This window comes from Vanacampus margaritifer, chromosome 1, assembly GCF_051991255.1.
Source record: "Vanacampus margaritifer isolate UIUO_Vmar chromosome 1, RoL_Vmar_1.0, whole genome shotgun sequence".
Taxonomy (NCBI): domain Eukaryota; kingdom Metazoa; phylum Chordata; class Actinopteri; order Syngnathiformes; family Syngnathidae; genus Vanacampus; species Vanacampus margaritifer.
Genome location: NC_135432.1, coordinates 1,512,937 through 1,540,184, shown reverse-complemented (window position 1 = coordinate 1,540,184; position 27,248 = coordinate 1,512,937). Strand labels below are relative to the sequence as shown.

General features: G+C 41.8%; 1 protein-coding gene across 22 annotated transcripts in view; it reads left to right on the top strand.

The window, feature by feature from the left end:
- The window catches only part of unc80 (unc-80 homolog (C. elegans)), a 59,089-nt gene that overhangs the window by 26,535 nt on the left and 5,306 nt on the right, over positions 1-27,248 (top strand). For 11 of the 22 annotated variants that reach the window (XM_077566291.1, XM_077566250.1, XM_077566230.1 and 8 more), the window contains 28 exons: positions 930-1,116; positions 1,204-1,335; positions 1,620-1,763; positions 4,713-4,813; positions 4,895-4,981; positions 5,049-5,232; positions 6,445-6,539; positions 6,617-6,706; positions 6,800-6,901; positions 6,970-7,150; positions 7,956-8,221; positions 10,400-10,534; positions 10,610-10,748; positions 10,913-11,009; positions 11,082-11,252; positions 11,957-12,049; positions 12,228-12,446; positions 12,870-13,100; positions 16,708-16,831; positions 17,746-17,871; positions 19,376-19,499; positions 19,599-19,805; positions 20,909-21,093; positions 21,196-21,361; positions 22,799-22,978; positions 23,050-23,197; positions 25,428-25,484; positions 26,688-26,769. In XM_077566291.1, coding sequence (XP_077422417.1) covers positions 930-1,116; positions 1,204-1,335; positions 1,620-1,763; positions 4,713-4,813; positions 4,895-4,981; positions 5,049-5,232; positions 6,445-6,539; positions 6,617-6,706; positions 6,800-6,901; positions 6,970-7,150; positions 7,956-8,221; positions 10,400-10,534; positions 10,610-10,748; positions 10,913-11,009; positions 11,082-11,252; positions 11,957-12,049; positions 12,228-12,446; positions 12,870-13,100; positions 16,708-16,831; positions 17,746-17,871; positions 19,376-19,499; positions 19,599-19,805; positions 20,909-21,093; positions 21,196-21,361; positions 22,799-22,978; positions 23,050-23,197; positions 25,428-25,484; positions 26,688-26,769 — 4,053 coding nt within the window. Of the gene's footprint in view, positions 1-929; positions 1,117-1,203; positions 1,336-1,619; positions 1,764-4,712; positions 4,814-4,894; positions 4,982-5,048; positions 5,233-6,444; positions 6,540-6,616; positions 6,707-6,799; positions 6,902-6,969; positions 7,151-7,955; positions 8,222-10,399; positions 10,535-10,609; positions 10,749-10,912; positions 11,010-11,081; positions 11,253-11,956; positions 12,050-12,227; positions 12,447-12,869; positions 13,101-16,707; positions 16,832-17,745; positions 17,872-19,375; positions 19,500-19,598; positions 19,806-20,908; positions 21,094-21,195; positions 21,489-21,649; positions 21,848-22,796; positions 22,979-23,049; positions 23,198-25,291; positions 25,485-26,687; positions 26,770-27,248 lie in introns of those variants that run through there. The other 11 variants (XM_077566301.1, XM_077566197.1, XM_077566333.1 and 8 more) reach the window with 8 other exon arrangements.

The window sequence follows — 27,248 nt, the reverse complement described above, 5'->3', positions numbered from 1 at the left end:
TGAGGAACAAAAATACCACCCCATTTCTGAGTTTCATTACACATACACACACTCCGGGAAAATAGATTTTCACTTTTCACTTCAACCATTCTGACTGAGAGGTTATCGCTATCCTACCTACACAATTTGTTGTTGTTGTTGATTTATCTACTCCCCCCCCATTTTTGTTTTGTTTTTCCTTGCCCTCTTGTGTTTAAGATCAGGGGATGTTGTTAACATTTGTCAACTGTGGGTGTGTGAAGCCCTTTGAGACTCTTTTGTGATAAAGGGTTATATAAATACATTTGACTTGACATTTTGAAGTAAATGACTGAAGATGATTACCATCGAGTTATTTTTTTTTTTATACTAAAAAAATGCACAACGTGTCACTTTGACTTTTTTTTTTTCATGTTAGGTATTTTGCATGATTATTTTAAGTGTTACAGAATTTGCTGAAGACCTTCCTCTATCATTTTATCTGTCTTTGTTTTTAGTTCCCTGCATTAATTCAGTCAGTCCATGCCATAGTAAGTTTTCTGTCCAGATCTTTGTGCTGATGCATCTTTTTTTTTTTTTTTTTACCTGAAGTCATAAATGTCAGGAAATCCAAATTTTCTAGATTACTCAATTGGGGTCAAATGTATTTTTTTTCCAGAGGTTTCCAAGAGGGGGCAGTTGCATCTTGATCAGAAATGAGCACTGCCTTTAGGCAAACAGCAGCATGCATCAGACATTGTGTGTTGTGCTGTGTATGCATGGTCATGATGAGACAGACTTCGCCGTGTATGTTTACATGTATGCGTACGAGCACGTGTGCCAATGCCATGATATGCAGCAAGTTTTCTATTTCTGCCCGGGATCACCACAGAGCGCTTTTGAGCCAATGGAGAAATACAGCATGCTTGTAGCAAATCCAACTTGCACAATCCTGGTCGTCACCCCCACAGAAATCCTTCTCGGCGCGGGCAGTGTCGCGCTCTCATCAGCGAGCGGAGCACATCCTGAAGAACCTGCAGCAGGAGGAGGAGAAACGACGCCTGGGCCGAGAGGCCAGCATCATCACGGCCATCCCTGTGGCGCAGGAGGCGTGCTACGAGCCCACGTGCAGCCCTCCGTCGGAGCAGGAGGAAGAAGGTGGGCCATGTGCTGGAAACGCACTGCAAGATTGTTGCGCTTTTTTCTCCCTCCTGACCTATCCATGTTTGACTTTGATGCCGCCAGCAGAAGAAGTGGTGAACCTGGCATCTCGCCGTCTGTCTGTTAGTCCGTCCTGCGCCTCCAGCAACTCCCACAGGAATTACTCTTTCCGCCGAGGCTCTGTGTGGTCAGTCCGCTCATTAGCAAGTGCTGAAGGTACGAAATACTTTAAAACTTTGGGAGTACAGTATGGACACGTTTCCGTTTTTGGCACCAGCATCAATGGTCAATGTGTGTTAAACATGCATACAATTAGCCTTATTAACACAGAGCTCTCTAAGGTCAAATAATTCCAAACATGTTTGATTGAAAAATCATCAACGCAAGTGGATTGTAACAGCAAAAAGTGATGACATTGAAAATGTAATGGATCAGATGCCATCCTTCATCTTTTCATGCTTGAATAGAAACTCTGCTACTTTGTTGATTGAATTTCCCAGATGAAGAGAATACGACAGAACACACACCCACACACCACATGCTGCAGCCACCGCAAGCTGTCTTCCCGGCATGCATCTGTGCTGCCGTGCTCCCCATCGTGCACCTCATGGAGGACGGGGAAGTTCGAGAAGACGGCGTAGCTGGTGAGGCGCCTTTTGCGTCTCTTGCACTCTACAGTGAACCTTTTCGCTGCATGTGATTTCTATATTCACACTTTTAGCGGAACCTATCCTCAGTCATTTGGAGAAAAACCTGATTGGTTTATTTTTGTGCTAAAGTCTTAGCATAGGGAAGTAGTAATCGGTGTCAAAGAAGTATTGTTGATTTTATACTTTTCCACTGACAGACTCAGATCTTTACAGTATAGGCGACTCAACTCTTTTTTTTGGGGGGGAGTCAATTATTCACTTCTTGGATACGCAGTGGACCCGGGTCCCCATTATTTGCGGGGATTAGAGACTGGGCTGGCCCGTGAATAGCCAATATCCACATTATAATTGATATGCATCATGAAAAAAATATACATATTTTTTAAACCCTAAACCCTAAAGAAATCTTCATAACAAAAATGCTGCTACCCATTCAATATGTATTTTGGGCATTTTCCATGGAAAACGAGGTGAAAATGGGAGAGAAAAAAAGGAAAATATTTTGAAAAAAATGGGTGAATATTAGTGTTGTCAAAGTTAAAGCGTTAACTAATTAATCACAAAAAAATATTGCATTGATCATGTATTAACGCAGATTAATCACACTATTAATTTTGACCGCAGATGATCCTTTTGCTTGACAGCGAACGGTTACGCTAAAGCAGTGGTCTCAAACTCGCGGGCCAACTGCGGCCCCCGGGACGGTAATTTGCGGCCCCCGTCTTAATATGAAAGATTAATGTTCGTGCGGCCCGCAAGATTGATATGAATGACACTTGTTGTGTTCGGAGCTGAATGAACCAATCACGGTGAGGTATACGGCTCTGGAGGGCGGGACATCGGCCGGGCTGTCCAGTGCCTCGCTCACTCACTCATTCATTCCTCCAATCAGCTGGGCGGAGGAGAAGCCGTGAAGCCGATCACTCCGCTCGGCGCGCACAGTCCTCCGCTGCTCTCAGCATAGAACTGAATGAGGCGCTATGATCCGTGATCCAGCCTGTGTCTGTGTCTGTAGCCATCTCCGCGAGTGAAACTGAAACTTAACAGTAAGTGCGTTAACATGACACTTGAGAAATTCGGAGAACTGCTGTAATCCAATACGATCGGAGAGCGAAAGTGCGCATGCGCCACAGACCCGCGCGACTGAAAGTTAAAAGTTCAACCCGAGACTCATTCCAAGCGGAAACACATATTACAGAGCCCCAGAGATGTCTCTTTCAAAGCCTGCCGTGAAGAGAAAGGTCGGTGATGAGCACAGACAGTTTCAAGAAAAGTGGGGAGTGCAATATTTCTTTGTTGGTTCAGGGAGGTGAGTGGAGAAGCAGACAAGCTTGGGCAATTGTTGAGAGAGTTGACCCCCAGCTTCCCTGAACTTTCCCGAATGTTCAAGCGGACCATGTGCCTTTTTGGGAGCACATACTTGTGTGAGAAGCTCTTCTCCACCTTGAACTTCAATAAGTCCAAGTACTGGTCCAGACTTACTGATGAGCATCTTCAAGCTCTACTGAGGGTCTCCACTGCTTCCTCCCTCAAGCCAAATGTGACTCAGCTATGTGAGAAGAAGCGCTGCCAGGTCTCTAGCAGCAAGAAGTAGGCAAGAGAAGCCGTGTTCAGAATATTTCATGTTCAATGTTCCATTCAAGTTCAGAAAGTTAAAGGTTAAAGAGCTGTTAATACAGACATTTGAAACGGAATAAAAATAATTAGTTTTCTCTACTTAGCCAGCCAGTGTATATCTACTGAATGCTCATTATTATTATTTTATTTTTTTATTACTGATTGATTTATTTTTTATTCATCTTTAAGTTAATTTATTTAATTCATTATTTTTTGTTAAAAAATAAAGATATTTGATAACGTTGGAATGTTTTATCAGCGCTTTTTTTGTGGAAATCCTTTTTTTTTTCTACAGGAGAGCTCAGTATTGTTCATTCGATTTGACATCATCATTGCTCTCCTTTTTTTTTATTTTATTTTTTTTTAAAACCAACAAATCAATTAAAAAAAATTTAATGTTTTTTTTTTTTAAATACATATACACACACATATATATATATATATATATATATATATATATATATATACATACATACTTTTTTTTTTGTATGTGGGTGAGTATGTGTGTGTGCGTGTGTGCGTGCGTGCGAGCGTGTGTGTATTCATCAGTTCACCTAAAGCCCATTAAAAAAAATCCAGCAAATTAAGCAATTAATCGTGATTAATCTGATTACAAAATGTAATCGTTCGACAGCTCTAGTGAATATGCAAATCCCCATCTGATAGTATAATATTTTTAAGTGTATCATGTAGGGGTGTCATGCGCTAAAAAAATTTGAATCACCTGACTCACAAATAATTGCAAATTTTATATCTGTTCTAAATGTACAATAAAATATTTTTTTCTAAGTTTTCATATTCTTGCTATTGTTAACATAAAAGTGGAAAAAAATGTTAAACTAATTGAAATATGGCTGCATCTTTTAGTCATTGATACAGTAATTTCAAAATAATTCATGAAATTGAGTTAAAATCCAAAAGATGAACTGTAAAAAATTAGTGTGATATTTGTGTTGAGTTCATTTTTCTGCCACTAGATGGCATCATTGCATTTGTAAGATGTTGGTGACAGCTTAGTGCATTTTTAAGAGCGATCTAATCTTTAACATTAAGTAACTTGTGAAATTCTGCACATTTTTAAAATTGTAAAATACAACCTGACACCAGTTTCCACAAATATATTAATTATTAAATGTATTACGGCTAAATTTTGATGTAGACGTGTCTGCTGCATTGCGACTGGAATTACCCCAGTATAGACTTTCCAAGTAAAGAAGGGGCGGTCATTAAAAAATGAGTGATGTTAAAGGAACTTTAAATAACTCAAAAAGAACGCAGTCATTTTGCCACCCCTACTATTATTTATATCTTTCTGTGTGTCCTCAGTAAGTGCAGTCGCCCAGCAAATCTTGTGGAACTGCCTGATTGAGGATCCTGCCCTTGTCCTGCGCCATTTCCTTGAGAAACTCACCGTGAGCAACCGGCAGGTAGGACAGCAGCCTCACCGACAAATCACCTTAAGTGCGGCAGCTGCCCTGTACGACCGACCGTACCTTGTTCCTCGCCAGGATGAGTTGATGTACATGTTGAGGAAGCTGCTACTTAATATCGGAGACCTTCCGGCGCAGACTTCCCACATCCTTTTCAACTACCTGGTGAGCGTGTGTGAACATCTTTATCTTTGGTCTTGAGCTTGTTTTGAGCGGATTGGTTTCCTCCCAGGTGGGCCTGATCATGTATTTTGTGCGGACCCCGTGCGAGTGGGGGATGGATGCTATCTCAGCTACGCTCACCTTCTTGTGGGAGGTGGTGGGCTACGTAGAAGGGCTATTCTTCAAAGACCTGAAGCAGACCATGAAGAAAGAGCAGTGTGAAGTCAAGTTGTTGGTCACGGCGTCGATGCCAGGTGAGATGGTGCAATTAAATGTATTAGAAGAGGTTGTAAAAATGACATTTGCTCCTAATAAATTTGCTTTATATAGTGTAGAGTAGGGGTGGCAATCGCCTAGTACCTGGCGATTCGATTTGATACCGGTTAATCCTGATACAAATTGATTATTGCGGGGGGTTTTGTTTTTTGTTTTTTTTACTCAAGCTTAGAAAATACTAGTCAGTAAACTTGTTCATGTACACTGTAAGATTTGTATGAAAATGTATTTATTTATCTGAGAATTCAGGTTTCTAACTGAGCCACTGCATTTAACAAACAGGTTGCAGTCTGTTTCATGTTTGAACAGCACTGAAATCTAATATTAAGGCTTCCATTAATATAACATTCTTCCATGCTTAATCTGTGAATCCTAACCCTAAGTAAGACATTTTGTAGAATATTCCCATAAAAAATTTATGTTTAAAAATCGATTCGGCCGCATATTGAATCCATTCGAGAATTGCGTGCTGTAATATCGCGATATATTGCAGAATAAATTTTTTTCTAACACCCTTAGTGTAGAGATTTTCTAAATATACAAATGAAATATTTACATTTAAACAAGAAAAAAAACATTTCTCTTCATAACCCTGTGGTGAACAAAGAATTCATTTTTACAAGCAATCTGGTGGGTTACAGTCAACCACCCCAAGATCTTGTAAAATCCCAAACTATTTGCCTTAAAGAAAGCTTATTTGGATAGTAGTTTAAAAAAAAAAAAAAGCATAAACAGTATGCAATTGCTTAATTGACTGATTTTGGTGTGCTTGATAAATTAAAGTAAAAAAAAAAATAAAAAATCTTAGTGGCCCTTGCATCCTTTGAGTTTTTTTTTTTTTATATATATATCTCGGAGTAAATGTTTGGACTGCCCTCCCCTAGTGGTATCTGAAGAATCACTTAATTTAATGTTCAAGCTGTGCATAATGTTTTAGTGGCTTCAACTTTTTAATATAAAATGCTCAGTACAGTTCAGTTGTATTTAGCTTTTAAGTACAATACAGTCGCATTCATTCTTTTAGCCCTCTTTGTTTAAAATAATAATAATAATACCACTTGCTCTTTTGTATTTTAATGTTGAATGCAGGATAATGTTTGTTTGTTTGTTTTTTATTACGGTTAAGTAATTATTTTTTGAGAACTGTGGATCTGGCTATGAGAGATGACCTTTTCATATCTTTTGTGCAGGAACCAAGACCCTGGTGGTGCATGGACAGAACGAGTGTGACATCCCAACACAGCTGCCGGTCCATGAAGACACACAGTTTGAAGCTTTGCTTAAGGTACGACCTCGAACCCGGAATGCCAGATAATGATGATCAAGATTTATGCAAGATATTCATCAGACTCCTGCCACTAGGAATGCTTGGAGTTTTTCAACATTCCAGAAGCAAGGTCGGCTCATTACTTCCTTATGGACAAACGGTGGAACCTCATCCATTATTCAAAGGTACCACAGAATCGCAGTACCTGTAACAACTCATTTGCAAGCAAACCTTTTTGAATGATAATTGTGCTAACATATCATCTGGACCTTTTCCAGACCTATGTAAGAGACATCTACCCCTTTCGAAGGTCCGTCTCTCCGCAGCTCAACCTTGTCCACATGCTACCCGAGAAAGGACAGGAGCTGATCCAGAAACAGGTTCAGTGGATTGACGTGATTGTGAAGCGCGTTTGCACTGGCTCCGTCTCCATGGATTTTGTTTTTAGGTGTTTTCCCGCAAACTGGAGGAGGTCGGCCGTGTGCTCTTCCTCATCTCCCTCACTCAGCACATGCCCACTGTGCACAAGCAGTCTCATGTCTCGCTTCTCCAGGAAGACCTGCTCCGCCTGCCATCTTTCCCGAGGACCGCCATCGATGCGGAGTTCTCTCTGGTTAATGAACCACAGGGTACGTCTAACTCCTGCCATTCCCCCAAAACAGTGCTTCTTAACTCATTCACTCGCAGCCATTTTCACTGAAGTAACCCCCTTCAATCCCGGCTGTTTTACTGGATTTTGACTGATTTTGCAAGGCCCACATTATGTTGTGTTCTATTGCTATAGAAACATAGAACCTACCAAAAGAACGGTTAGAGTCTCTTCTTTCATCAGGGAAACAATATATATTTCTATCTGTTTCCGTTTTGTAGCAATTAGCATTAGAATATAGCTAAATGTAATCATTATTCACAAATCTATTTAGAAATGTGAGTAAATGAGCTTTTTTCAACATGGCTCTGGTTGATCGCTTTTGCTTTGCTGCCACCTGCTGGCCGTTTGTGTAATAACTACCATTTCTTCAACCGTTCTTTGCAGTTGAGAGGCTGCATCAAAGCCTTCATTATGCTCTAGCATTAAAAAAATGCATAAACATCGTATAAATACGTCTTTGAGACACTTCAAACATTTAATATAGAACGTATTTATACGTTTTGGGGAGGCTGCATCAAAGCCTTCAGTATGCTCTAGAATTTAAAAAACAACACATAAATAGCGTATAAATACGTCTTTGGGACACTTCAAACATTTAATATAGAACGTATTTATACGTTTTGGGGAGCAAATGAGTTAAATATCTCAAATAAGAATTGCTGAATTTGTTCGTGTGTGTGTGTAAATAGTTGTGGACAGGTTCTACAGGGAAGATGCAAAATGGGTCATTTTTGAATACTGAATAGCACTGCATTTTTAATATCTGCCTGTTTGTCCTGCAGGCAAGGAGCTATTCGGGTTAGATACTCTTCACAAAGTGTTGTGGATCAAGCTCCTTGAGGAGATGTTTCTGGGAATGCCCAGCGAGTACCCGTGGGGAGATGAGATGATGCTCTTCCTCAACGTTTTCAATGGGGCGTTGCTACTGCACCCAGAGGACAGCGCCCTCCTCAGGCAGCACACGGCGACCGCCATCAACACGGCGGTGCACTTCAATCACCTGTTCTCGCTCAGCGGCTATCAGTGGATCCTGCCGACCATGCTACAGGTATGCACGCGAGCGGGATAAGTGTTGGCCCCTGGAATGGAAATCCAAGAACTGTCCTGAAATAGAAATATCGGGAACCTTGCAATTCAACATCATTGATATACTCACAAAATACACGAAAGCAAAGAATTGGCTATTTGTGCCACAACACAACAAATTCCCCCTACTCACTTTTTCAGTTTTGGATTATGGTGACATCATCTACAGACATGCCTCTGTGTGCGTAACAAAACCACTTGACTGGGTTTTTACTCCGCACTTAGATTCAGTATATTTGCTATTGGTGGTCACCCAGCCCTAGTTTTGAATCATGTTTGCTTTGTCTTTGTTTCAATTTCTGTACTACAAACCCAATTCTCCAAAAGTTGGGACACTATACAAATTGTGAATAAGAACTGAATGCAAAATTGTAATATTCTATTCACAATAGAACATAGAGAACGGGTCAAAAGTTTAAACTGAGAAAAAAAAATAAGGGAAAACTATGTTGATTGTAAATTCCAAGGTGTCAACATCTGCAAAAAGTTGTGACAAGGCCATTTTCAGCAGCGTGAGGCATCCCCTCTTCTTCTTCCACCCGTCTGCAAACGTCTGGGGATGGAGGAGACATGTTTGGAAATATGAATGCTGTCCCCATTCTTGTCTAACACGCGTCTCTCGAACTGTTCAACTTTCTTGGGCTTTCTTTGTTGCACCCCCCCCTGATGATGCGCCAGATGTGCTCTGGAAGTGAAAGAATTGGACTTTAGGCCGGCCATTTCCATACCCGGACGCAGCCATGATGTTGTAATTGGTGCTGCATGTGGTGGTGTTGAGAAATGCAAGATCTTGTCTGAAAGTGCTGATGCCCGGATGGGAGCAGATGTTGTTCTCCAATCGAAATATACCTTTGTGCATTGACCATGCCTTTCCAGATGTGGAAGCTGCACTCATGCAACCCTATACGCTCACAGATGCAGGCTTAGAAAGTGAGTGCTGATAACAACTTGGCTTGTCCTTGTCCTCTTTAGTCAGTATGATATAGCGCCCCAGTTTTGCACACAAGAACTTCCAATGGTGACCCAAAACAAGTTTCCACTTGGCCTCACTCCATTTGAAATGAGCCCTGGCCCAGAGAAAGGCCTGCGCTTCTTGCTCTTCTTCTTCTTTGTATTGTAGGGTTTCATCTGGCAACGGCGGCTGGCACGGTGGATTGTGTTAACCCACAATGTTTTCTGGAAGTATTGCTGATCCCTTTCTGTGATTTCCCTTACAGTAAGCATTTCTGTTTGTGCCGTTTAAGGGCCCGAAGATCACGGGCATCCAGTAGGATTTGTTTGCCTTGACCCTTACACTCAGAGATTGTTCCAGATTCTCTGAATCTCTGGGTGATGACTTCAAGCTTTTTTGCAATTTTTGGCTGGCAAACAAACACCTTTCTGATATGTCTCCACTGTCTTTCTGCACAACATTGGAGGAATTGGGGATTCTCTACCCATCTTTGCTTCTGAGAGACACTGCCACTCCGAGTAGCTCTTTTTATACGCCAATCAAGTTGCCAATGGACCTCATTAGTTGTAATTGGTCTTCCAGCTGTTTTTTTTTTATATGTGCAATTGACTTTTCCAGCCTCTTATTGCTACCTGTTCCAACTTTTTTTGTTGGCACCATGAAATTTACAGTCAACATATTTTTCCTTTCAAATGATACATTTTCTCAGTTGAAACTTTTGACCTGTCATCTATGTTCTATTCTGAACAAAATATTGAAATTTGGCACTTCCACATCACTGCATTCAGTTTTTATTCACAATTTGTATAGTGTCCCAACTTATTTGGAATTGGGTTTGCATATCCTCTGCAGTGTTTCCCACAGATTTGAAATTTACTTGGGGGGGGCGGGGGTTTCCTCAGTCTTGCGTCTCCACTAACCTCATGATTCACAAGTGAATGACGGCGAACTCATGTTACATGCGGTATATCTGGTCGTGACACGTTTTTTTTTTATTTCTATATATATATAAAAAAATCTTGAAATCTACTTGGGTGGTGGCCACTTTACTTGGGTGGCCCGCCCAAGCATTAACGTGGCGTGGGAAACACTGCCTCTGACATCACTCAAAGTGAGGCTTTGCCCTCAATTGTCATTACAAATTTGAAATTAAGGTTTGAAATGAATAGAAATATCTCATTGTGGCAGGTTTATGCGGACTATGAGGGCAACCCTTTACTGAGGCAGGGAATCGAGTTCTGCTGCCGTCAGTTCTACATCCTCCACCGTAAGCCCTTCATCCTCCAGTTGTTTGCCAGCGTGGCGCCGCTGCTAGAATTCACAGTAAGACCACCGGCTGCAAATGTTTCTGTGCACTTGTAAATACTGCATAGCTTACAAAAAGGCTTCTGCCTCCAGACTAGCACCAGTAGCGGCCTTTCCAAAGGGGTGTCAGCTCAGTGTCTGTTTGACCTTTTGGTCTCTCTGGAGGGCGAGACTCAGGATGCCCTGGATGCACTGGAACTGGTCAAGGCTGAGAAACCGTTGCGCTCTCTTGGTAAACTCTGACATGGATGAATGGATGGAGAGATAGACAAGCAAGAAATTATCAGCATTAAAATAACTAGATTTAAGTGTGCTCATTCTGCTGTCACATTTGAATAAAGAGTTCAAATTGACAGCTGTGGCAAGTCATATCAACCAGTGTATATTTTGTCTCAGATTTCTGCTATGGCAATGAGGACTTGGCCTTTTCTATTAGTGAAGCCATCAAGCTGTGCGTGACCGTGGTCGCTTATGCGCCGGAATCTTTCCGAAGGTAAAGCATTTCACCCCGTTTAGCATGACGTGTCCTTATGTCAGTTGTTGTCTGACTTCAACCTTCTGTCAGTCTCCAAATGCTGATGGTGCTGGAAGCCCTGGTTCCATGTTACCTTCAGAAGCTGAAGAGCAACACGATGACAATGGAGTCAGCATCGGCCGCCCGGGATGAGATTGCAGCGATTGCCGCTCTGGCCACATCCTTGCAGGCGCTGCTCTACAGCTCAGAGACCCTTACAAGGTGCCACACGTGTCCACAATTGCACATTTGCACATTTGGTCAACCAGAATCACATGACTTGACTCGAGTCAGATTGAAGTCGACAATTTTAGGCTTGCTTGGCTAAAACTTGTGAAAGACTTGACTTTGACTTGGGATTCACGAGACTTGACTTGAAACTGCATTATAGGACAAGTTTTACCCATTTACGTTTGGAAAATCTTCAAGACAGTGAGCCATTTCTTTTGTTTTGAAAATATTGGATTTTTGTGTGTTTGTAATGCACATCCTAGCTAACCTGGCAACCCAATAAGCCACTTCATGAAACACATACGTATGTAGGTAGCACCAAAGATGATTACATTTGTATCCAATGGTTATGTGTTTGATGAAATTGGGTTTGTAAAAGGTAAGAGACCATCGTAACTAACTTCATTATAAAACAGGTGACCTATGTTGACTTGAGTTCATCTAACTAAAGGTGCTCAAACAACTGCTTCCTTTCGGTTATGCATTTAATTGAGAATATGAAATTGTAGGCCATATAATTATACATTTAAAAAAATGTGCTTGTGAATGTGTGACTGTTTATGAATTGCGAAGTAATGTCTTGACTGGCTTGAAGTGTTTTTTACCACAGTAACTTGTGACTTTTATGACTTCTGTATGCCATCTGTGCTTAACAGTACACGCGTTCGTTCGTTTGTTCGTTCGTTCGTTCCCAGGCCCATGACGGCACCTCAGATGTCCCGCTGTGATCAAGGCCATAAAGGTGGGACCACTGCCAACCATACCATGTCAGGAGGAGTCAACACAAGGTCAGATGAAGTTTAGTGATAAAAACGGTATGCATGTCTTTGTACAGTTCAATTCTACACAGTGTTATTTTTATTATAAAAACAAACACTTGAGTTAGCAAAAGTTGGTGCTTTTTGTGGGGCGGAAACTGAGCTTTTCATTGAGGTTTTTTAATGTCTTTGGATATGTGTGGGTCAGGGACAACCTCCACCTGTTGGAGGAGGGGCAGGGCATGCCGAGGGAGGAGCTGGACGAGCGCTTTGCAAGGGAGGAGTTCCGCCGACCTCGAGAGTCCTTGCTAAACATCTGCACGGAGTTCTACAAGCACTGCGGGCCGCGTCTGAAGATCCTGCAGAATGTCGCCGGGGAGCCGCGGGTGACGGCGCTGGAGCTGCTTGACATCAAGTCCCACATGAGGTGACTCCATCTGACTTGAGCTAAGAAAGAAAATTGACGTTTGAATGAATGAGAATGAAGGAGTGTGTTTGTGTGCTGTATACAATTATTGAATTACAATTATGAAAATATTTCTCATCTCATCCTTGCTAGTCATTTTTTGTTGAACACTTAAGTGATTATAACACATATTGCTTTCATTAATAAACTCAATCATTTAACCAGTTACTGCCACGGCAAAACTTAATTTGGAATTTAATGTTTGTGGAGTTTTTAACATGTCCTTGATATTTCGAAAGCATCGATGTTCCATCATTAATATCGAACCGAACTCTTGTGAATCGAAATCGAATTGATTGAGGAAATTACAATCTAAAGTCTATCTCAAGTGCTAAGCCCACTTGTCGTCATCATGCGGACTTGAGCAGTGCGCATCCTTCCCAGGCTGGCCGAGATCGCCCACGCCCTCCTGAAGCTGGCGCCATACGACACCCTGACCATGGAGAGCCAAGGCCTTCGCCGCTACATCATGGAGATGCTGCCCATCACCGACTGGTCCTCTGAAGCCGTGCGTCCCGCTCTCATCCTCATCCTCAAGAGGCTGGACCGCATGTTCAACAAGATCCACAAAATGCCCACGCTCAGGTGCGCTCGCCCACAGGCATTATGCACCAGGTCTGTTCAATCCCACTTTTGACTTTGTCTGTTTCCACGTGAGTGTATCGTGCTGTGCCAGTGGCGTGGTGCTGTGTAACGGTCCATATGCGGCTTCTTGGCACTGCCCTGTCGCGCTGGCTGCTGTCCCGTATGCGTTGCTGTGACGTGTGTTTTTGTGCAGCCACATGTGGCTAGCCGGCCGGGTCAAGTCTTCTGCCATGAAACCAATTGTACATTAGCAAAACAACCACAATGGTTTAGACCACAATACTAATTGTGATGTGCAAAAGTGACTAAATTGGGGGTGGCTATTTAGCCCCAAAAAACTGCTCACATCATCACAAAGAGCTACACAAAATAGTGAACGCTGCATCGGCCACAGTAATGAGCAGCATTCAGGCACAATATTAGGTACATCTCATATTTTAATATGGACGGGTCAACTATTTTCAACAGTTTTCAGTAATATCCGGTGCTTAACCCACTTAACTGCAACCACGATAATAAATATATGCTCTTGTATTGGTTGTTTTCGGCTTCAAGATAATATTTTGCCTATAATTGTTGCGATTACTTTTAGTGTTGTTCTGATACCAATGCCAGTATCGGGACAGAACTGCATTAAAACTAGTGGTATCATGCCGATACTAGTGGTGCAACGGATCATCATTGATCCATGGTCGGTTCGGATCACGGCCAATCCGCGGATTGGTTAGTAAGGCAAAAAAACTAAGACAAAAACAAAGTGCGCATTCACAGTCAATACTATTCGAACATGTCAAGGAAGCTGAAACATCCTCAACGTAACACGCTAAGCCTGACTTCAAAATAAAGTTGACCAAATACAGTAATACATTGACGACAATGCAAAAAGCCTTAGAACACTTTTCCTTTGAAAATTCGCCCACGTCGTAGCGTGATGGCTAGCTTGACTTCCCTTTTAGACGTTACTTTATCCTAGTTGATTGACATTGTAGTTACGGCCAACATCAACACAACGCTATCTCGAACTCTTATTCAATCGCTCATTTAGGGCGCTAAGAAACTTCTAATTAATTACGCCGCCATTGTATGATACGGCGGAAGTCTCCGACGTAAGCGGCTAGCTGTTAGCATGACTAACGAGTGTCTGGCCAAGACTGTCTGGCTGCCTGCCGGCTGGTAAGTACGTTTGACAGATGGTACCTGGCTTACTTGAATTCTTTGGTCAATATTCTGGAATTTGGAATTCACATTCCATGTTTAAAGGAAGGGATTGTGCTTTAAGTTGCGCGTTGAGGTCTTTTCATTATTTAAAAGAAGATAAATAAATTCAATAAATAGAACTTTGTCTTCATTGAATTTATAAAACACTTTTGCCCATTAAAAAATGAAAAAACATTCAACTTCATATGTCAAACTTTAGCTGTTTAGATGATAGGAACACAACTTTAAGCCATTACCCAGAAAACAGGTGAGCCGTGATTGGTTGTTTCCTATTTCCTCAGCACAGGTGATGTCCTCTTCAGTCGACAAGAAGTGGAAAAATGAGTTCTTAAACGTATTAATTGTATATGAAAAATAATGAAGTTATCACATTAATTATAGACAAAATACGAACTTTTTACCTTTGAAAATGTCTCATTGTGTCAAGTATCCCTTTAATGAGCATTTTCTTCCTGCTGTTTAACAGTCGTTTTCAGATTCCGATTAACTTCAGTTGTGGTCACCATGACAACGGAGCCATGTTTTGATTTCCTGAATTGGAATCTTTGGTTACAGCAGCAAGTTTATGTTTGAAGCGTTAAAATGTGACGGGATCTGCGTTTCGCACAATTGTGCTAGCAGACAGTTAGCGGCCACTTTTGGAAAACGGGCTCAGCCACAGATAAGCACTTGCCGTTTGGGCTGTAGCTCACTCCATCCATCCAGTACCATCAGAAACAATATCACGCATGCAGCCTATGCCTTTGTGGATGATCACGTGTGCAGAAAAAAAGTTTATAAAAAAAAAAAAATGTTGTCTTGAAAACAAAATTGGGTATGATGAATTATTTAACAGTCAAAAGCATATGAAATAATGCTGATGATTACGGTATATTGTATGTAATCTAAGGTTATTTTAGTTAATGAAAACTAATGAAAAAATTCTTAATTAAAAAAACAACTAAATAAAACAAAAACGAAAATACTGTTTTAAAAACGAAAGCCAACTGAAACTACATTTTATGTTAAAAAACTAAAACAAACTATAATTATAGTGAACATGTCCTTTGTTTTAGTCTTTGGTAATTAATTTAATACGAATGTGATTTTAAATGTGATTTGAAGTATATTTGTTTCGATGCTAACCAGAATAAGGATGTTTGAAAGTGTATCACACAGAAGTGATGTCATCTAGAAGCAGCCAATAGAAAAGCAAGCAAGCTTCAGATGATGTCACTCCTCGGCCACAATTTTGTCATTTTTCTCAGCTAAAATGCAATGCTAGGTAAGTACATTACATTTTCATTTTACCACCGTGTTTATTAAATATTGCACACAATTAAAACACTTTTTTTTTTTATAATACTGAAACTAACTAAACCAAAACCAAGCATAAAAAAATAATAATATTAAAACTAATTGAAACTAAGACCTGCACTGTTTGGTCCGCTTTCAACGGACCAGAGTTCGTTTCCCACGCTGATCCGAACCTTTTGTGCAGGTCTGAATACACACAAACGTATGTCGGTGCGGACCAAGACCCACTTGTTGAGGTGGTCTCGGTCCGCTTCCAAACGCGCTCGATGCGGTTCGCTTCGCAGTCTTGAATACAAACCACGGCTGATCCGCTCCAACTGCAGGACATATGCCCCTTGTCGGGCTTAACAAGCCACCGTAGCCAAGCATCGCAGGGGCAAACATTGACCGGTTGTGCATATTGTGCTAAGTTCATTCATAATCATCCGTATTCTGTTTAGCCATGCTGCTGTCAGCATGTTGTGGGGGCGGGGCACGCGGAGCGCATCCGCTGCTGCGGTTACTGCACGCAATCGACGACGCGTTCCAAAATTAGAAACCTCCGTTGAATGAACTATTATGTTTACCTCAATTTTCCGGCTTTGGTTATTATGCCTTCAGCCCTCGTTATTTGTGTCCAATGGGAGCACAGGTCGTCACGCGGGTCGATGTTCAAAAAGCACAGTGTGAATAGGAACGGCACCAAAGGAAAATAAATGAAGTCCTCTTTTGGTCCGGACCAAAAGAGCAGGACTAAAGGACTTTTCTGGTCTGAATACAGCAACAAATTTGAGAAAACAAAACTCAAAAACGAAGAGAAATTCCCAAACTGATGTAATCCCCATCAAAGCAGTTCAAATGTGTGACACGGCATCCTCACAAGCACAAACATGGAACAGGAACATGCTGAAGTGGCAAACTTGAGATGGCTGTGAAAAGTAGCGTTCCATGACTGAGACTAGACCCAAATAGGGCCTGTTGCTGCACTGTATGCTACTTTTGTGAGCTTCTCAGCCTTGGCCGGCCGCCAATGTGAATTTTTCAAACTGTGAGCATCTTTGGAGCATTCATATGGCCTGACTGTGTGTGGTGGTGGTGGGCGGGGGCGGCGGCGGCCTGTGCTGCTTGCTTCTGTGCTTTCCAGGAGACAAGTGGAGTGGGAAGCGGCCAGCAACCTGATTGAGGGCATCTGCTTGACTCTCCAGCGACAGCCAATCATCTCTTTCCTCCCTCACCTTCGTTCGCTCATCAACGTCTGCGTCAACCTGGTATGAGAAGCACAAAAGCTCTTCTTGCTTTTTGCTTGTAAGAAACGGGCTCGCCACGGAGGACGCCAGCGCTTTTCTTTCTAGAAACTCAAAGTCACTTGACAATGGATACATTATTCATGCACTCGCGCATTCGCACTGTGGTGGCGGTAAGCTACTTAAGTAGCCACAGCTGCCCTGGGGCAGGCTGACGGAAGGAAGCGTGGCTGCCAGTGTGCGCCTACGGCCCCTCCCACCGCCACCTAACATTCGCACTTTCCATACACCCGTGTGATTAATCACGATCGCTTCATTAAAAAGGCTTTTTTTATCAACATTATTTTTCCCGCCAAATTTAAAGATCACGTTTACACGTCTTGAACATTTTTGATCCACTGCACCCGCTCATCCTCCTCTTTTTAATTGGTTAATAAAAAAAATAAAAAACTGCAGTTTGACATGAACAAATATTCTGAATGTCATACGCAAACATCTATGAAATGCTTGACTTGAATGCATGTCGTTATGTTTATTGCTCAAACGCAACCTGTGCTACGGTTAACGTAACCATCCGCTGTCATGCTCAAGGATCGTCTGCAGTCCAAATTAAAAGTGTGATTAATCTGCGTTAATACATGATAAATGCGAATTTTTTTGTAATTCATTAATTAACGCTTAATTAACACTAATACAAATATACTTTTTTTATTTTCTTTATTTATTTATAGCATTTCTTTATTAATGGTTTATCTGACATATGATGACAAATTGCTGGATCATTTAATTAATGTAATTTATTATAGCGTAGCGACCTTGCATGTAAAAAAATGGACTGAAAACAATTCCTAGATCTTGATGTTGATTTTGATGTTATTTTAAATTCTACAGCGCAATGCCGCACTTGTGCTGTAAGTGTCGAATTGACTTGTGTGCAGGTGATGGGGGTGGTGGGCCCCTCCAGTGTCGCAGACGGCTTACCTCTGCTCCACCTCAGCCCTTACCTTTCCCCGCCGCTCCCTTTCAGTACAGCGGTGGTGCGGCTGGTCGCCTTACAAATCCAGGTGGGATTCTTCGTACCACACAGGAAACAAATTTGCAGTCACTTTCCAAATGGATTGTTTCGCAATAGCTTCTATAAAGTAGAATAATCATCCAATCTACGGATAAGTACCACTGCTCACTAATTGGTCAAGTCCATTCGACATTGCAGCCTCCCTACTGAGTTTTCACAAGTGTCACATTCCAATTTTAGGATGCACAGTTAAAAATGACGAAATGAACACGCGTGCTAGCATTAGCTAAACCGGTATGTTCATGCACTGGATGCTGCTTACAATCCACTGTATTCACTTTACATATATAAATCTGCTCTTTAGTGTAGCTTACAGAATTATGATATGTAAACACACTAAAAGCAAATCAGATCTAAAGAGATGTCTACAAACATTCTTATTATTATTTTGCATGAGGTCTAGTTTGATACTGGTCTAAACGCTCAAAGACTTTTTACATGGAGTCTGGCTTCAAATGGAGCGGTTTGGTCTTTTTCTTCCAACATATCATTTTGGATTCCGTTGTTGTTTTTCAATATTTTTCAAGTTTGGAGCAAGTTTATGTTTTAATAATTGGAATATAATTGCAACTGTAAACTGCATGTTTAAGTTTTTTAATACTTTGTCCTTCACTCACCCAAAAACGTATTTACATTTTTTTTTGTTTTGTTTTTTATGCAGGATTATACAGAAAGCATGCTATGGTAGTTATTACAAAAGCCGGCCAGCAGATGGCAGCATAGTATAAGAGATCAGCCAGGGCCATTTTGCAACAGGCTATTTTTGTCAGTGTTTTCAACAGGAATGTGATTAATGATGAAACTTAGCTATATTCTAATGCTAATTGCTGCAAAACGGAAACAAATAGGAATATCTTTTTTTTCTCCTGATGAAAGAAGAGACTCTAATCTTTCTTTTGCGAGGGTCAATGTTTTTATAACAAAAGAACACAATATTCTGTGGGCCTTGCAAAATCAGGTAAAACCCAGTAAAACAGTCGAGAGCAAAGGGGGTTGCTTCACTGAAAATGGCTGCCAGTCAAAGAGTTTAGGTAACGTAAATAACACAGCTCTCTCGGTGTTTTGTTGTTGTAGTTGTTAAAACTGCAAAATGGAACTTTTTCCCCCCAAAATATCTTTACAGTAGCTTTTTTATATGACCATTTATGGCTGAATTGTTTTTTCGGTTAGTATATTAACACCTTAGCTCGGGAGTAGGCAAGTTGGGTCCTAGAGAGCCGCAGTACTGCATGTTTTTGATGTCTCTCTCCTCCAACACAGCTGAGAGGCTCCTGCAGAACGTAGTGATGAGCTGGTGATTTGAAACACCTGGGTTGGAGGCAGGAGACACGGAAAACATGGAGAGCCGCGGCTCTCTAGGACCCAACTTGCCTCCCTGCCTTAGCTGTTCACAATGGCTACTCCTGCAAGCTTGTGGCCAATAGTTTTCAGACTGGATTTGGGTTTGAATTTCCTGCGCTCTGTCTGCTGATTAATATCTTGATTTTGTCTAGGCCTTGAAGGAAGATTTCCCCCTCAGCCACGTGATCTCACCTTTCACTAATCAGGAGAGGCGTGAGGGGATGCTACTCAACTTGCTCATCCCGTTTGTGCTCACCGTTGGGTCCGGAAGCAAAGGTATAAGCTTACCTACACACTATAAAAAAAAAAAGTGATTTCGCTCCTAATGTTGTAATGCAACAGTCTTTACTTTGTGTATGTAAATGTGTTCCTCAGACAGCCCCCACCTTGAGCAGCCGGAGATATTCCTGCTGTTGCAGACAGTCATCAACATTCTGCTGCCGCCGCGAATTATCTCCACGTCCCGCACTAAGAACTTCATGCTGGACGCGTCACCGGCTCACTGCTCCACCCCCGGTGACACAGGGAAGGACCTGCGCAGGGAGGGGTTGGCCGAGTCCACCAGCCAGGCGGCCTATCTGGGTACCTTCTTGAGATTTGACATCTTTTTCTAAGGACCTCAAATAATGCTAATGGCAATCAAACATTCGTAGCCCAAAAGGCCATAGGAATGAAAAAAGTGGACCATTTTCAGGAAGGACAAAACAAAGACGGATTGTTTTAAGAAAAGTCTTTAAAAAAAAACAACAACGCCAAAAACGTTTAATGACGTATACTAAAATCCAAATAAATGCCGCCAAAAACGTTGATTGACGTTTACTATGGTATTGTTTTTTTACAATGGGCAGTGCAACGTCTGTCATTGGGGTTGTAAAACGCCAAAACGGCCACTAACTATGGCCAGCAGATGGCAACATTGTATCTCTTTTCAAGGGGCTCCCGTTAGTTTGGAACGAATCTGATGAAATAGAATGTTTTCAAGGATGACGTGAATGATCAAAGTGTAATTTTAATTCATGTCGCGTCACTAAACAAAAAATATTCGTGTCAAAGTCAGTGTTGTGCAGAAAATGTATCTTCACAAAAAGCTTCTTTTCTCCTTATTTCTTCCATTTTCACTTGATGTCTCTCAAATGACCTATTTTCAAATGGTGATTATTAAAGAACGGAACATTTTCAAAAGTACAACTTCTCGTAATATGCTTTCAATTCTGGAAAACACAGATTTTCTGTCTTGGATTTTATTCCTTTTTGTTAAAAAAAAACCATGGCTTTATTCATGCTAGCTATGACAATATGCCACAATAATATCAGAGCGTTTGATTGGCCCAAAGCGAACAGAAATCAAATTACTCAATTGGGCATCAGTCCCACATATCACTAGCATGATAACGTGGCTATCTTAGTTACGGTTGAACAGTTGTCTCAAGTCAACCTTTATGGATAGTAATGAGATGGATGACTGAGCATCTTACAAATTCATTTTTAAAAGTGTGATTTTTTTTTTATTTTTTGATATTGTGACATTAAGTGAAAAATGACTTTGGTACTTATGCTAACAAGTTAGCGATTTGTAGGTATGCATATGAAGTGATAGGGCACAATTGATTGACAGGTTTGAGAGCCTCTGCTGTCGTGTTGTTTGCTTTTCCCGTCCCGGTCACTCACCTTTCTTGCATCCCCAGCTCTGAAAGTGGTGTTGGTGTGCTTCGAGCGCTCTCTGGGGAACCAGTGGTATCGTCTGAGTCTGCAGGTGAAAGAAATGGCGCTCAGGAAGGTGGGCGGCCTGGTCTTCTGGGACTTCATCGACTTCATCGTGCGAACCCGCATCCCCATCTTTGTCCTGTTGAGGCCCTTCATACAGTGCAAGGTGAAGCGCCGCCGCCTCCAACCGCCGCCACACTCGCTTGCTTTATTTCCAACACGTCCTCCTCACCGTCGTCTCCCGTGGCGTCCTCCCGCTCGCGTCTAGCTACTGACGCAGCCGGCCGACTCCCAGGAAGAGATCGCGGCCCGTCACCACATCGCCGACCAGCTGGAGCGGCGCTTCATCCCGCGGCCTCTGTGCAAGAGCTCGCTGTTTGCCGAATTCAACAATGAACTCAAGATCCTCAAGGAGGCCGTCCACAGCGGCTCTGGTCAGAACCGCTCACTGCCGCCGTTTGATTGCCGTCCTCTAGGGATGAAACCGCCATCGAAAAGCCATTTAATATCCATGTGAACTGCTCAAAATGTGCATCCATGTAAAAGCATCGGCGTTTTCAGTTTTTTTTAGTCACGAGTTACATTTACTCTGTTACATTTACTTGAGTAACTTTTTGGATAAGAGTAGTTTTACCACACAATACATTTTTACTTTGACTTAAGTAGATGTGTGACGAAGTAACGCTAATCGCAAATCCCATTTAAGCCCCGCCCCCTTCTCCAGCGCTCCACCGTTGGCTTTTGGAGGGAGCGTCATCTTTTTTTGCATACTAGCATCAATCAAACGATGAACTTGTAAGTGGGCCGTTAAGCTCTGAAACATAATAATAATGCGTTTTTTATGATTTGAAGATGCCAACATTTGCACATAATCTGATGACATTGTTTTTTAAAAATAAATCAGACTTCATGTTTACGCAGTTACTCAGTACTGGAGTATTCATTTCAGCAAATACTTTTTGACTTGTACTTGAGTGTTTTGTTTTTTTGTGACTACTTTTTACTTTTATTTTGAAGTAAAGCTACTCTTACTTGTGTACAATTTTTGGCGACTCTACCCACATCTGATCGTTTCTAGCCGGACCCTTTTTGGGTACGGACACATTTTGGATATGCGGTATTGTTTGGCAGTTCTTTGTGGACTCCAGTAAAAAAAAAAAAAACCTGGTTCGATTTTTTAAGTGGCTCCTTCTTTACTTCATGTGGAAATCAGATGGAATACACACGCGGTGAAACACATGTCGCTGACGTAGTGTCGTATTAGTGCAGTAGAGGGCCTCATTACACTTGTTGAACAGATCCAGTATCTTCAGTCTTGATCTCAAACAAACAAGGCAATAAAAACATAACAAAGGGAAAGCAAGAAAAAGCACAATATGATCAGATGCAAGTTTGAGAAACGGCAGAAATATGCAGAACTCATCAAGTTAGCCCTCCATTGACAATATTTAAAATCTGAATCCATAAAGACGTACACAAGTATTTCAATACATTTTAGAAGATTAAAAGAAGTTTAAGGAGAAATCTCCTTGTGAAGGAAAATAGTCAAAGAAAGCTTCTTTCTTCATCGTATCTGTTTCGCTGCACAAAGCTGACAACGTGTTGCCAGGGCAGAATATTAACCTTAACCACAAAGCGCTGATAACAAGATGAAAATGTATTTAAACAGTCAAAATAGGATTTCATTTTTCGAGTTCAAAAAAAAGAATCATTCAACTTAAGTTACAAAATGTTCATGTTTGTAACGTGGACAAAATGTCGATGTCAAAACTAAAACGTCATTTGGTTGTCAAATGAGTACGATTTGTGTTTATTTTTTTCAAATGGAATCTGGCTTGAGTGAACGCTGACGTCCCGACAATCCTCTGCAGCGTACCAGGGCAAGACGTCCATCAGCACGGTGGGCACCTCCACGTCGGCCTACCGCCTCAGTTTGGCCACCATGTCGCGCTCCAACACGGGCACGGGCACCGTCTGGGAGCAGGACAGCCAGCCGTCGCGCCAGCCGTCCCAGGACACGCTGAGTCGCACCGACGAGGACGACGAAGAGAGTCGGCCACCTTTTCACCTGCCTTTGTTTGCTTGGTATTCGCCACATGACCTCTGCCCTCTCTCCCTCCAGACGACTCCATAAGTATCCCCAGCGTGGTGAGCGAGCACGAGGCCTTCTTGCCCAGGCTGATATCAGAACGTCGATTCTCCAGCCACGCCACCGGCTCGGCCACTTTGCAACCGCAAGCCCCCCGCAGCGCCATGCTGCCCAGCCACAGGTAACGCTTTCATCTGTCTGATGCTGTGGAGAGGTCAAGTCAGTCGCAGGTGGCGAAAAGGCACACAAACCCCTGTCCTCTATTTGCATAATAGCAACCCCCCAAAAAAAGTACTATGAAATGTTCTCATACTGAGAAAAAATGGGCTACATGCTGCTTGTTGTTTAAGAGGTCGCTCATGTTGTTCATGCCATCAAAACATGTTCCCATCGATTTACTTGTCGACCAGCTCACAAAATAAGGCTTAAGTAGCAAATAATAACTGAAAAATGGCATCTTTGTTCCATTTATGCCGCCGTTTCGAACCTCAAGAGCTCAATCCATATTAGTGCTGTCACTATGGAAAAATCGATGAATCAACTCATCGGATTCATTATAATTTTGCATTAAAGTATATTACAAAAGCATTTTCCCCCAGATGATTGTTTACTAACCATTGATTGGTGTTTATTTTGTGTATTCATATTTGTATAATGATTAAAACAAAGGGGGATTAATGTTGTACTATATTACCAGTCGGGTCATTGTTTTCCAAAGTAAAGACAGATGTTTGCAAATGTCTTATTTTGATGAAGATAATCAGTCTTCTTTCATGAAGGACTACGGAAATCAGTCAACAATTTACTGTTGATATGCTGAAATCAGAGGGTTTGGAGCCATTTAAAATAAAATAAAAAAATTGCTCCAAACGTTTATTTGATAATTATAATAATTGTCGATTAATGTGATAATCGATTGTCGATTCATCGATTAACTTTGACAGCTCTAATCCAGATCTCACTTTGGTTGACTTGACCTCTATTTTAATGGTATGGTGAAAAAAGTAACTTCTAGACAAAGGAGTGGAAATGACACATATGAATTTTCAAATGTAGACTGTAAAAGGAAAATGTGAGAAAAATCCTCAAGTAAAGTATAGATTCATGAAAAGTAGCCCATATTTGTAACGAAAACTCATGAAAAGACTGAAACTATAACTGAAAAACATTTTCATCAGTGAAGTAAAAGAAAAACTAACTGAAATTACATTTTACAAATAGAAAACTATCATTATAGCAACAATTTCCTTTAGTTGTGTTTTTTGTCAATGAATATGATACATGAGCGAGCTGCCGCGGATCATTTTAAATGTATTTATGTTGGTAGTACTGTTCAACTGTACAGAAGAAGGAAAGTCGAACAGTAATTTGTAGTGTTGTTCTGAAACTGGTTTAAAACAGTGCATTAAAACAGTGGTGACATGCCGATACCATTAATTCTGACGCTAATATTGGACTTTGGATGCAGCATCTTGTGTCTTGCTCATGCACGCCATTTATGCCGAGCTAAGATATCCTATTGAATGCTCTGAACCACAATGGCAGGACAGCTTTTTCATGTTGAGAAAAAAAAAAAAAAACTTAGGTATCGGTATGGTATTGGCATCGGCATCGGCCGATACTGCAAAGCTAGGTTTCGGAATCGGGGGCCAAAAAACTGTATCGGAACAACGAAATTGTAGTTTACAAACTAACTGAATTTAAAAAACAAAAAAAACTATAGGCTAATGAAAACTCCCAAACTATTATTATAACCCCCATTTGGGAATCTTGTCTCACGATTCAATTCCGATTTTTCGATCAAGGGCGATTTTTGTTTCAAAATGATTTGATTGACCATGTTTTTTGCTTCAATCTATAGATGTGCAAGGAATTGCAATGATCTACTCTAGTCTGACTCGCTAATGCTAATTAGCGCGCTAATCGCGGCACTTTTATCACTCAAAAGAACGGCTCCATGCTGGAAAAAAAACTAAACTTATTGGAATAACTTGATCGTGACCTTTTCCTTCTACTCTCTAATGTGGCTACAAGTTAACAGTGTGTGTGGAACCACACTGCCTCTCAGTGGCCAAACCGGGTACAACATGAACAGCGCTCCAAATAAAGGCACGAACAAACAAAGGCAAGACCGTATCAAATTGAAATAAAATCGATTTGGGGACAATCGATTCTGAATCGTACTAAATGAGAATCTTCTGAGAATTGATTTTGGATTCTTCATACCACTGGTTTTGGTTTGTATGACAATGTTTTTGTTTTTTTGACTCGGCAGCTGCGGATAAGAATGTTTGCAAAGCCGCAGCACTCCCTATAGCCATCAGGAGGCGCTGTGGGTGGTGATGGATGTGGACTTAACAGCGTAAACTCCCGCTCTGCCCCTCCCCCTCCGCCTCCCACCCTTTTTACAGTGAACCCAATGTGCTAGATGAGTCCCAGGGCCTTCTGCAGGAGGGTAACCTCTCTAGGTACAGTGCGCCCCCCAGCCCCGCCCCCTCTCCCCTTCTTTCTGTGTGTGTCCGCTGCATCTGTCCAGCAGTGGGAGGGGCTTGGCCTCCAGACGGCCCTCCTCTATTGGCTGCCTCTCCGTCCGATCACTCATCCGCATCCAGTCCAGTCACCTCGGCCAGTCACAACTTTCCTGTTTCTCTCTTTCTCTCTCTCTCTCTGTGGGTGAAATGTGACTCGTGTCTGTGTCCCCTTCCACTGAGCTCCGCCCCCACTGACCCTCATCTTCTCAGCTCATCAACTGCGCTATCCTAACCAGGCTTCCCCTCCGCCACCAAATCCAAAGCTCACTTTGAGGGTCCTGGGGTCAAGGTGTTGTGGTTCTTTCATGGGTGTGTCACATTGTTTACGTGTCTATCAGGCTTCTCGCTGATCAATTTGGCCGTCCGAGTGTGGATAGCAATCTGTCGGGGCGAGCGGTTCGACTGTGGTAGCAACCCCAACACATGTTGGCCTTTTGACAACAATTGGATTCAAAGCACATTCTTAGCCGGCAGGTCACCAGGTTGCTACTTCAGCCCCCCTCCGTCCCCTGCTGTGTTCCAATCATAGCAAACTTTGTGTGTTGTGAATCGTTGGCTTTCCATCCACTCATTTTGACTCCAATTTTCAACAAATGCCAAAACAAAACTGAATGGAAACGCTACAAATTCCAAAAAGGGCCCAAAATTTGCACCAAGGTTTTTACGCTTGGAGAGGGTGGATTTTGTAGCGTATGGAAAAAAAGGAAAATGCTCATTTTGCTGATGGAAACATGGACAAGACCGCTTTGACTCGATATTACATCACACGTACGAAGAAGCGAAGATTCTTTGCCATTTTCCACGCAAAACGGCAAAGAAACGTAAACTCGTACGACGTCATTGCACGGCGCCGTCGCTTCCTGGGCGTCGTCTTCTTTTAAATGACTGCTGGATCACATCTCTGGTGTATAGCACCACCTACAGCGGCGGAGTCCGCTCTCAATATTCGCATGTCCGTTTTGTGCATTTTCAGTCAATTTGCTAAAAACATTCGAAACAATTGGATGGAAAACTGACTAGTGAGTAGAATAGCACAATAGCTGCAAAGTTGTTGTTGTTGTTGTTGTTGTTGTTGTGCTCTTCCTGCGTTCTCAGTCGCACACGTGTGTTACATGTTGGTGTCTTTTTATTTGCTTGTAGGGTTGCCAGTGTACAGAGCGAGCCCGGACAGCAAAACCTTCTCATCCAGCCTCCGCTGGGGAGGAAGAGAGGCCTGAGACAGGTAAAAGCTTGGATCAGCTTTTTGGGACCGCCTCCTTTTTACAAACACCAAGTCGGGGGTCTCAAACTCACGGTCCACGGGATGATATTTTGTGGCCCTCTTTTGTTTCTTGTTTTTGTTTTGCTGTGTTTGTTGCCTTGGCGGGGGGGGGGGGGGGACTCATGACAGCTGCAAGGTTAAAATTAATCATAAAAAAATGTATATAAAAAAATCCATTTGGTTAACAAAATAAAATAAAATGAAAATGCTTTTTAAAAAAAGGGAAATTAACTGAAACTACATTTTATGTTTATAAAACTAAACCTAACTATCATTATGGCGAAAATGTCCTTTGTTTTTACTTTTTGGTAATTCATGTAAAACATGAGCCTTTGAAGTATTTGAAGCGTATTTTTTCCTGATGTTAACTCACTGATCTGAATATCTGACTGGATTGCCCATACACGCCCGCGCAAGCCGTTGAAGTCACAGGGCGGCCA